This window comes from Orcinus orca, chromosome 19 (assembly GCF_937001465.1).
Source record: "Orcinus orca chromosome 19, mOrcOrc1.1, whole genome shotgun sequence".
Taxonomy (NCBI): Eukaryota; Metazoa; Chordata; class Mammalia; order Artiodactyla; family Delphinidae; genus Orcinus; species Orcinus orca.
Genome location: NC_064577.1, coordinates 37,251,568 through 37,263,775, shown reverse-complemented (window position 1 = coordinate 37,263,775; position 12,208 = coordinate 37,251,568). Strand labels below are relative to the sequence as shown.

Genomic DNA, 12,208 nt, shown 5'->3' with positions numbered 1-12,208 from the left:
AGTAACTCCCCATCCTCCCCTCCCCTCAGCCTCTTACTTTTAAACTTTGACCTACCCATAGCCTTCCCCATCTCAGATAATGATATTTCATCCTTCCACTTGTTCTGGAAAAACTCTGGAGTCATCCTTGACTCTTTGTTCTCACCCTACCTCTAAATCCATCAGGAGGGACTTCTCTAGTGGCACAGTGGTTAACAATCCGCCTGCCAACGCAGGGGACACGGGTTTGAGCCCTGGTCAGGGAAGATCCCACATGCTGTGGAGCAACTAAGCCCGTGTGCCACAACTACTGAGACTGCGCTCTAGAGCCTGCAAGCCACAACTACTGAGCCCGCATGCCACAATTACTGAAGCCCACATGCCTAGAGCCCGTGCTCCACAGCAAGAGAAGCCACCAGAATGAGAAGCCCGCCCACCACAACGAAGAGTAGCCCCTGCTCGCGGCAACTAGAGAAAGCCTGCGTGCAGCAACAAAGACCCAATGCAGCCAAAAATATAAATAAATAAATAAATAAATAAATGAAGAAATGTGTATTTTAAAAAATAAATAAATAAAATAAATCCATCAGGAAATCTCATTGGCTCTACCTTTAAAATATATCAAGATTTATACCACCTCTACTGCTACAACCCTGGTCTAAAGCACTGTTATTGCTCACCCACAATAGCCTCCTACCTGAGGCTAGTCTCCCTGCTTCTACCCAAATCCTTACAAAAGTCTGTTCTAACAATAGCCACAGTGATCCTGTTAAAATATAAGTCAGGTCAGGGAGAGGGAGGCGCTGACCTATGTAACTCTGAAAACAACATTTTGACTAGAAACTGTAAGACTGAACACAAAAGGAGCTATACATAAACAACACACAATATACTCTAATTAGTAAAGTTGTTTCTCCTAGGGGTATACATTAACAATCCTGAAACTGTTGTACATGTATACGACAATTGAATAAATAAGTGACTCAATGGTGGATGGTGGGAGCCAGGTTTCTCTCTGTTGGAGTAGGAAGTTTCAGATAAACAAAGGGAGAAGGCTAAAGTGAAGCAGTGGAACTGGATTAGAGTGAGACATTAGTGTGAACTCATGTTTAACTTAATGGATGCAGATGGATAGATCAAGAAATAATATGATATGTGTGTATACATGGATATGTGCATATATTTCCTAGCTCTGTTTGCTGAGAGGACTTAAAAGCACTGACACCCCCATAGCAACAAGCATACCCAGAACCCAAATCTGGACTTCCAATGTCAGTCTCCTATCAAAGAATCAGAGTTCCTTGGATAAATGGCTGATTCTAGGGCTTTGGCAGAGAATATACAAAATGAACCTGGAATATCTTGCAGTACCAGAAAGTAAGGAGATGCTCAAAATACAAAAGGACAAGAGCATGTCAAGGAGATACAGAAATGAACCTGAAAGAGCTCACAACAGCCAAAGCTGGAACAGTTTGAACAACAAAAATAAACAGAATAGTATTGGATTATAACTCAAAGTATAAAATAAATATCGTTAAGCCCCTAGTGATAGAAATAAATGATTGAATTTTTTTTTTTTCGCTGTGTTGGGTCTTCGTTGCTGCACATGGGCTTTCTCCAGTTGCATCAAGCAGGGGCTACTCTTGGTTGTGGTGCGTGGGCTTTTCATTACGGTGGCTTCTCTTGTTGTGGAGCACGGGCTCTAGATGCGCCCGTCATGTAAAGTAATACATGTAAAGTAATACATTCACAGGTTCCAGGAATTAGGGTATAAACATCTTTCAAGAGCCATTTTGCCTATATATTTGCTTTTCCACCAATTAGTTTATTCTAGTTCAAATCTCATGGAAGGACACTGTCCTTTATAAGAAATGTCTACTAAATACCCAAATTTCTCTAGTTTTTCAGAACATGACCTCCAATCAACGGTAATATCTGTTCTAGTTCCATAAGAATATGTATTTATTCCTGTCCTAACCTAATTCCATTTCCCCAGCCTTCCAAGATGCCTACAACTTCTTTAACAAGGATAAAACTGGCTGTATTGATTTACATGGAATGATGCGCACTTTAGCTAAATTGGGAGTGAATCTAACCAAGCATGATGTCTGTAATGAACTAAGATGTGCTGATATTGATCGTGAGTACTTTGACTTGTCATTATTTTTTTCATAAAAAATTTTTATAAATATATATTTTTTCTCAGACTACATAAACATGAGAAGTAAACCTCATTCATTTGCCAAAAGCACATATATGTGTTTCTCTTTAAAGTTATCGGTATACAAGTTATGAAATCAAATTAATGCTACAAAATGGGCTAGTCTTTGAAAAAGCCTGTGTGGAAATGAAAAGTGACTGTCGTATTTAATGTCAAATTCAGATTACTTGTCCTAATGTACATTTTGGAGGGTGCCTTGAAATAACAGATACAAAGGCATTGGCAATTTCAAAAATAACCTGTTACTATTACCCAAAAACTGGCTTCACCTCTTGGTGGGTGTTGAGGCAAAAGACACAACCAAGCCAAAGAGCAGAAGGAAGGATTTATTACTTGCAACAAGTAAGGAGAACGCTGGAGATCTTTCCCAAAGCAGTGTCTCCCCAGACAGCAAAAATGGGAAGGTTTTAAGCTAAGGGAGCATGCATATTCATGAAGGGGCTGGAGCAGAGGAGAATTCAGCATAGATTTGGGGCAAAGGTCTACAGAGTCCAGGCTCTAGTTGATTGGGGTTATGAGAGTCAGCAAAGGTCAGCAGCATCATTCCTTAGGCTCTAGGTATTCTGGTAAAGGTTGAGTGCTCAAGGGGGGTTGGATCCTGCAAAACAGCTCAGGAATGTGCTTCAGGCTAATCTCAACTTTCAAAACAGAACTGGGAGTCTTTACAACTGGTATGTTGTTTCCAATATGGTTAAGTTATTTTCCTGGCCTGGTAATACCAGTTTGTTCTTACATTCTTTGTTCCTTTCAAATCATTAACTATGAGGCATATTCTTCTGCAAGGGCAAGCACTGTGGCCAGGCTTAGATGACAAAATGGCTTAGGCCTAAAATGGCTTCTCTTATGTCAAGAAAGTTATGCCTAGTTTTCTTCCTCCGGGACCCCCTACCCTATCTGCCTACATTGCCAAGGAAATCCAAGCCCTTTGTTTCTGTTTGAATCATTTTAGTACAGATCTTCCTTCCATCATTAGAGCCCACCTATATTGAATCTTAAATGCCACAGCATTTTTATTGATATTTTTAAAGCATATAGGTAATGTTTTCTTTGAATATACTGGTTTTTTTTGTTTGTTTTTTGCGGTACGCGGGCCTCTCACTGCTGTGGCCTCTCCCGCTGCGGAGCGCAGGCTCCGGACGCGCAGGCTCAGCGGCCATGGCTCACAGGCCCAGCCGCTCTGTGGCATGTGGGATCTTCCCGGACCGGGGCACGAACCCGCGTCGCCTGCATCAGCAGGCAGACTGTCAACCACTGCGCCACCAGGGAAGCCCTGAATATACTGATTTAGTGACTAGTAGCCCAAGCTGGTATGTTGTGTGGAATATATATTCAGCACAGTACCTCATCTCACCTCTCCTCACCCACCTGCCAGTGCCCCATTCAATCAGCAGCATCCCATGTGTGTCAGTCACCATTTAATTAAAGTGTCAGTTGTTTCCACTAACTCTACCCAAATTTTTATTCTTTCATTGAAACACAAACACTCTAATAGCACTCGCTATCCTTTAATTTTAGTGGAAACAGGGTAAAACTCTGGCATATTCTAATAATAGAAATATAGAGGTGGGAGTGAAGTGGGAAGGTAAATATATCCTTGTTCTGAGCTTTAGATCTCTGTTGCAGGAGATGGGAAGGTGAATTTCTCAGACTTTATAAAGGTGCTAACAGATAACAACCGCTTCCTGAAGGCTGTGGGTGAGTAGAAATATTGCTGAATAGATGGCAGATGGTTAGTTGCAATTCATGGCACTGTAAAGATTATTCATTTAGGTCTCCAATCAGGAAGGTGTAGTCTGGGATGTGATTTACTTTTGTACTGCTTCTCTTAAACAAAATTTGCTAAGGAAATTGATACAGTTTTAGAATTTTAACTTAAATGCATCAAGTCCTTCTGCAGAAGACGCTGCTTTTTGGACTCCAATGAGAACACTCAGGCAGTGGTGTAGAAAATTTTGGTCACCTTTTATAGTACTTTAATTCTTTACCAGTACCTGTGCTACTTTGGGAGGTACTCCTCCTACAGAAGAAAAATTGTCTTTTTAGAAAAAGAAAAATTCTCTCTCTCTCTCAGGCAAATTTGAGTATAGATAATTCACTGTTCCTGAAAAATATCTTCCTCACCCTGGTGAAGCCTCTGCCCTCAGTGTGAGGGCTGGAGAGTCTGCTGGAGGTTCGAGAGCATGTTTTCACACAAGGTTATAATGAAGTGGAGGTACTCAAATTATTGTTGTTAGTCCTCTAACGGTTTGTTTATGAGTTTAACAAGCTGCCTTGGAAAATCTAACCCTATTCATATCATGTCTTCTAGGATAAATGCATTCCAAATTCCAAATATTGTATACAGTTTTGAAAAATACATCCTTTCATAAGCTATGAACTGTTTTAGTATAAACAGAAGTTACTGTTTCAAGTATCACTATAGTAACAAGGGTTTGCCTGCACACCAGAAGTATGTATATCAACAATTCCTTTACATAGAAGAACAGAACAATAGTCCTTAACACATAATTCATGTTTATGTTAAATGTATTACTGTATTTACTTAGAAGTCACTGAACTAAAAGTATTTCATTTAAAATTCCATGATTATTTTGTCTGTTCAGTAATCAAAATGACCTTTTTACCAAATAGAACAGACTTCGAATGTTTTTCTATAATTCTGTAGTTCTTCACTTGGTATTAATACTGTATATACAGTAAAACAATTTAATCCTTTTTATGATAGATTTTTTTTCAGAAGGCATTTTGAATTTTTTTTTTCCCTCCATAGTTCCAGAAACGGAGAGCTGTTTAGATTTAGCTGGCAACCCAGGGATCCTATTGTTTGAAATCCTATCAAAGCTTGTAGAGACTTCAGCCTTACCCAGAAAGGCTCTAATGGAAATAGTAAGGTAGGTGGCAAAGAAAGAACAAAAACGACCTTCTCGGCAGCATTTATGAGGATATTAACAAGGCAGCCACCTCTCCCAAACATCCTACTCCACGGATCTGCTCCAAAACGAAGGAGAAGGTGTATAGGCAAATAAATAGTCATGTGCCACAATAAGACAGCCAAAAGTTCAGCTTCTCCTACCCTAGGCTAGAGAATCCCAGAGGAACGAGACTTTTCCAGGAATGATTTTGGGTGAGCTTGGAAATCTAGTTTGAATACAAGATACTCCCATTCACACTGGATCTACCAGGGGCTGTCAAAAGGTCCTTTGGGATGAGGTACAGCAATTTCATACTTCCCAAAGTAGTCTTTGGACTGGACCAGAGCCAGAATTAGACTTGAGAATAGAGGATAAGGAAACATTCTCACACCCAAATGTGTTTATTCCAGCAAATATCACGAAAGATACATTTCCTCAATCTATGTCTATCATTGTATTACAAAAATTAAATGTTTCTGTTATCAATCTTTTCAACTCTTACTCCCTCAAAGCATTCTACTATCCCACTTAGAGAGACTTAAAAATACAGAATGCCACCAACAATGTAAAATATCCTTCCGCTGCTCAACAGGTAATCTCTTTATACTATCCTACACCTCGGTCAGATGTGGAACAGAGGGTGCACAACATTCTACATTTCATTCCAAGTCAAATACATTTATTAAATGCCTGCTGTTGGTACACAAATTTGGCACATTCCTTAACCATTCAGCCTCAGTTTCCTCATCTATAAAATGAGAATAATAATACCCATAACACAATTACAGGGAAATTGTGAGATGTGATAATGCAGGTAAAGTGCTCAGTAAATCATAAGAGCTCAATAAATGTTAGCAATTATTATTATGTGAAAGTAACTAGAATAAGCATAGAATACACACGTTATTTATTTTAATCCTCACCTACTGATATGCCCTATCATCCCCACTTTACAGATTAAAAAAGCTAAAGCACAGGTCAGTTAAGTAACCTGCCCAAGGGGGTAGGGGTGCCTAGATTTTAGCACAAACTGTCTGGTTCCAGAAACCATGCTCTTTTCCACCTCCTTGTATTGCGGCTTATATCCAGTAAGTGCTCAGGAAATGTTAGCAGATGTTGGTGTTTTTATTGTTATTATGGTTGTGGTAGTTACTTATCATATACCTGGTTCCTAAGGAGATCAGAAGTATTTAATAGGTGGCATTTGCATTTAAGGAGCTTAAAATATAAATGGAAAGAAGGGACTTCCCTGGTGGCACAGTGGTTAAGGATCCTCCTGCCAATGCAGTGGACAGGAGTTCGATCCCTGGTCCAGGAAGATCCCACATGCTGCGGAGCAGCAAAGCCCATGAGCCACAACTACTGAGCCTGCGCTCTAGAGCCCACAAGCCGCAACTACTGAAGCCTGCGTACCTAGAGCCTGTGATCCACGAAAAGAGAAGCCACCACAATGAGAAGCCCGCGCATCACAACGAAGAGTAGCCCCCACTCTCTGCAACTAGAGAAAGCTCATATGCAGCAACAAAGACCCAATGCAGCCAAATAAATAAATAATTAATTAATTTTAAAAAATCTTCCAACAAACAAAAGTCCAGGACTAGATGGCTTCACAGGTGAATTCTATCACACATTTAGAGAAGAGCTAACACCCATCCTTCTCCAAAGGATCTTCCAAAAAACTGCAGAGGAAGGAACACTCCCAAACTCATTCTACAAGGCCACCATCACCCTTATACCAAAACCAGACAGAGATACTACAAAAAAAGAAAATTACAGACCAATATCACTGATGAATATAGATGCAAAAATCCTCAACAAAATACTAGCAAACAGAATCCAACAACACATTAAAAGGATCATACACCATGATCAAGTGGGATTTATCCCAGGGATGCAAGGATTCTTCAATATATGCAAATCAATCAATGTGATACACCATATTAAAAAAGTGAAGAATAAAAAACATATGATCATCTCAATAGATGCAGAAAAATCTTTTGACAAAATTCAACACCCATTTATGATAAAAATTCTCCAGAAAGTGGGCATAGAGGGAACCTACCTCAACATCATAAAGGCCATATACGACAAACCCACAGCAAACATCATTCTCAATGGTGAAAAACTGAAAGCATTTCCTCTAAGATCAGGAACAAGACAAGGATGTCCACTCTTGCCACTATTATTCAACATAGTTTTGGAAGTCCTAGCCACAGCAATCAGAGAAGAAAAAGAAAGAAAAGGAATACAAATTGGAAAGAAGTAAAACTGTCACTGTTTGCAGGTAACATGATACTATACACAGAGAATCCTAAAGATGCCACCAGAAAACTACTAGAGCTGATCAATGATTTTGGTAAAGTTGCAGGATGCAAAATTAATGCACAGAAATCTCTTGCATTCCTATACACTAAAAACGAAAGATCAGAAAGAGAAATTAAGGGAATAATCCCATTTACCACTGCATCAAAAAGAATAAAATACCTAGGAATAAACCTACCTAAGGAGGTAAAAGACCTGTACTCAGAAAACTATAAGACACTGATGAAAGAAATTAAAGGTGACACAAACAGATGGAGAGATATACCATGTTCTTGGATTGGAAGAATCAGTATTGTGAAAATGACTATACTACCCAAAGCAGTCTATAGATTCAATGCAATCCCTGTCAAATTACCAGTGGCATTTTTTACAGAACTAGAATAAAAATCTTAAAATTTGTATGGAGACACAAAAGACCCCAAATAGCCAAAGCAGTCTTGAGGGAAAAAAAATGGAGCTGGAGGAATCAGACTGCCTGACTTCAGACTATACTACCAAGCTACAGTAATCAAGACGATATGGTACTGGCACAAAAACAGAAGTATAGGTCAATGGGACAGGATAGAAAGCCCAGAGATAAACCCACACACCTATGGTCAACGAATCTACGACAAAGGAGGCAAGGATATACAATGGAGAAAAGACAGTCTCTTCAATAAGTGGTGCTGGGATAACTGGACAGCTACATGTAAAAGAATGAAATTAGAACACTCCCTAAAACCATACACAAAAATAAACTCAAAATGGGTTAAAGACCTAAACATAAGACCAGACACTATAAAACTCTTGGAGGAAAACATATTCAGAACACTCTATGACATAAATCACAGCAAGATCTTTTTTCACCCACCTCCAAGAGTAATGGAAATAAGAACAAAAATAAACAAATGGGACCTAATGAAACTTAAAAGCTTTTGAACAGCAAAGGAAACTACAAACAAGATGAAAAGACAACCCTCAGAATGGGAGAAAATATTTGCAAATGAATCAATGGACAAAGGATTAATCTCCAAAATATATAAACAGTTCATGCAGCTCAATATTTAAAAAAAAAAAAACCCAATCCAAAAATGGGCAGAAGACCTAAATAGACGTTTTTCCAAAGAAGACATACAGATGGCCAAGAGGCACATGAAAAGATGCTCAACATCGCTAATTATTAGAGAAATGCGAATCAAAACTACAGTAAATTATCACCTCACACCGGTCAGAATGGCCATCATCAAAAAGTCTACAAACAACAAATGCTGGAGAGGGTGTGGGGAAAAAGGAACCCTCCTATACTGCTGGTGGGAATGTAAACTGATACAGCCACTACGGAGAACAGTATGGAGGTTCCTAAAGAAACTAAAAACAGAGCTACCATATGACCCAGCAATCCCACTCCTGGGCATATATCCAGAGAAAAACATGGTTCAAAAAGATACATGCACACCAGTGTTCATTGCAGCGCTATTTACAATAGCCAAGACATAGAAGCAACCTAACATGGATCATAATCGATAGGTATTTTTCTAGACAGGACTGGGAAATCTTGGGGAAGAGGAAGGAAGGCAAAGCCCAGGGACTGCATATATAAAGTAATTAAATGGCCTGTGGAAAATATCAGTAGATGTTCTATAAATGTCACAGAAACAAGCCCTCAATAAATAATATTGAATGAATATACAAATTAAAATGAATGCATTCAGCATATATAACTTGCAATTTGACTTTTTTTTCTTTCTGTCCAACACTCAGGCACTTTTTTTCAGTAGGACTTTAGCACTTTTTAACCACCTCTGAATTACTTTTTTTTTCCTAGCTATTTCCAAAGAAAATTCCAGGAAACCACCTCGGAAATGGTGTGGAGCCCTTATGCTACAGGTTATGGAAAAAGGAGATTTAAGCCAGACATATGCACACCTCCAAGCTCAAGCACAGCCGCCTTTGCTAATGCTGCCCGGATTGCAATAACGAAAGAAAAGGATTTATTTAAATTTCTTGAAGAGCTCAAGAGTAAGAGCCATTTGTCCTCTCCCCACTGTTGTAAAGGATTTATTTGTATATTACTGGTCAGAATTAAATACTAAATGCCAAGTGCTTTAAGAGTAAGGCCACAGCCTATTCTGAGTGTCTGGTCTCTGTCACACAGATATCATTTGAAAGCAAATGTACCTGAATCCCCAGACACCTGTATGAAGCTGAAAGTCTGTGGATGCGTGGGTGGTAGGAGCAGGAGAGTGAAGAAGGGGTGGCATGGCCTCTGAGGAGATGAATAGACAAAGAGCAAAATAGGTACCACATGTATGTCTTTTATGTGAATTTCTTCTTACATTATTTGTGATACCAGTTTTTATCTTCTTAGGATGCAATCGTCCTTCAGATAGCCCATATTCAAAAATACCCGTCTTTCCACTGTTTCCTAATGTGGATGGGGTGGTGATGGGAAAGCCATTCAAAGACATACAGAAATTAGAAATGCTAAGGAGAACGGAGCCTCTGAATTTCTTTGAGAACTATTTTTTCCATAAAAAAGACTGGAAAACACAGGTGAGATTTATATTACATCATATCAGTTAAATACTTAGGTTTTCAAGTTCTAACTTAACAGAACTAGTAATGTGCTTTTTAATGACAAATATTTTCAGTCATGATATTTCAAACCAGATTCCATAGCCATGTTCCTAAATTTAAAGCCCAGGTATAAATATTTCATTTAATTTCAACAAATAGTTAAACTTACTAAAAATACATAATATTATCATTCTAATCTAGTCCATTACAACATCTAATCTAATATACAATAAATGTCAATTACAAACCAAGAAATGGAAGTTTCAGAATGAAAGTAACTGAGCTAACATGAACACTACCCCACCCAAGCTACTCACTCACCATGCCCAACCCATCACACAGACTCATGTGACCACATAAAAATACCAAATGAAATAAAGTGACATATAAAAATGCATTCAAAAGAAAAGGACCCCTTTGTTTCAGAAAGAAGAGAGAACCTAAGGCTAGAATGGTATGTTCATAAATGACCCTGTGAGTGGCTGAGGGAGAGGTGAGAGGTGAAGCCCTCATGGGGCTTCACATGGATCTGGATCCTTCATATGGATCTAGACCCTGATGGCTAGGGGTTGGGGTTTTTGTTTTTATTTCCCAGTGGGAATGAATATTTATTTGTTTGTTTATTTATTTATTTTTATGTCTTTTTTTAAACATCTTTATTGGAGTATAGCTGGTTTACAATGGTGTGTTAGTTTCTGCTTTATAACAAAGTGAATCAGTTATACATATACATCTGTCCCCATATCTCTTCCCTCTTGCATCTCCCTCCCTCCCACCCTCCCTAAGGGGTTGGGGTTTTGATAACTGTTCAGGGTCAGGAGATATGGACCCTGTAGGTGAGCAGCTAGGACTGAAACCTCTACAAAACCAGAATCTGGATGGGCTGCGCTTTTAGTGAAAGGAGGAGTCCCCTAGCGCAACACAAACAACCACCAGTTAGAACCAGTTAGAAGACATAAGAAGATAAAATGACTTCATTTAAAATAGTAAGAGAAGAGATAAAACTCCTAGAGATTACTTAGGGAATATAAAATATCTGTATAAAGAAATGGTTAAGATGCTCCTAAAGGACCCAGAAGAAAATGTGAACAAACAGAAAGGCAGACCATGTTCTCAATTTACAATATTTGACATCATAAAGATGTTGTTCTTTCTTGCTTGATCTATAACTTTAGTGTGATTTTTTGAATTTACCCAAAGGATTTTTATAACTAAATAATCTGGTTCATACACAAAAAATAACAACAGTCAGAATAATCTGAAAGAAAAACTTAATGAACACAGGGAGTAATTTTACTAAATATTAAGGCATATTTAAAAGTCTCAATAATTAAAATAGTGGAGCTATTGTCAAATTAATAGGTCCAAAGAACAAAATATAAAATCCAAAAATAGATAAAAATATACAGAGAATTTTAATTTTTAAAAAATGTGACATTTCTGGAACTTCCCTGGTGGCACAGTGGTTAAGAAGCCGCCTGCCAATGCAGGGGACATAGGTTCGTGCCCTGGTCGGGGAAGATCCCACATGCCACAGAGCAACTAAGCCCGTGCGCCACAACTACTGAGCCTGCGTTCTAGAGCCCGCGAGCCACAACTACTGAGCCTGCGTGCCACAACTACTGAAGCCCATGCGCCTAGAGCCCATGCTCCGCAACAAGAGAAGCCACCGCAATGAGAAGCCCACGCACCGCAACGAAGAGTAGCCCCTGCTTGCTGGAACTAGAGGAAGCCCATACGCAGCAACAAAGACCCAAAGCAGCCAAAAATAAATAAATTAAATAAATCAAATTAAAAAAAAAGTGACATTTCAATACAACATGGAAAAGATAGATTGTTCAATAAACAGTGTACTAGGTAGCCATCTGAGAAAAAAATTGAGATGCATAAATTACACCTTCCACAAATTCCAAATGGATCAAGGATATATAGGTAAAAGGAAAAAATGGAAAGAGGAAGAGAATAAAAGAAATCTTTAAAATACTGAAACTCTGGGAAGGCCTTCCTAACAATGACACAAAAGTAATTTTTAATAGAAAGATATTAATTCAAGTACTTCAAGATGAAAAATCCCTACATGGCCAAAAAAGTCACATTTGCAACACATAACACAAAGAGCTAACTACTCTAATACATCAAAGAGCTTCAAATTGATTAGAAAAAACTAACCTATATAAAAATGAGCAAAGGATATGAACAGTTTTCAGAAACATGAAAA

At 38.6% G+C, this 12,208-nt stretch overlaps 1 protein-coding gene across 1 annotated transcript in view; it reads left to right on the top strand.

Moving 5' to 3' along the window:
• EFCAB3 (EF-hand calcium binding domain 3) overlaps window positions 1-12,208 on the top strand; it is a 42,862-nt gene that overhangs the window by 21,903 nt on the left and 8,751 nt on the right. Inside the window, exons 8-12 of the mRNA XM_033438958.2 lie at window positions 1,976-2,119; window positions 3,824-3,895; window positions 4,971-5,091; window positions 9,239-9,432; window positions 9,782-9,966. Of these exons, the coding sequence (XP_033294849.1) occupies window positions 1,976-2,119; window positions 3,824-3,895; window positions 4,971-5,091; window positions 9,239-9,432; window positions 9,782-9,966 (716 nt within the window). The remainder of the gene's footprint in view (window positions 1-1,975; window positions 2,120-3,823; window positions 3,896-4,970; window positions 5,092-9,238; window positions 9,433-9,781; window positions 9,967-12,208) is intronic.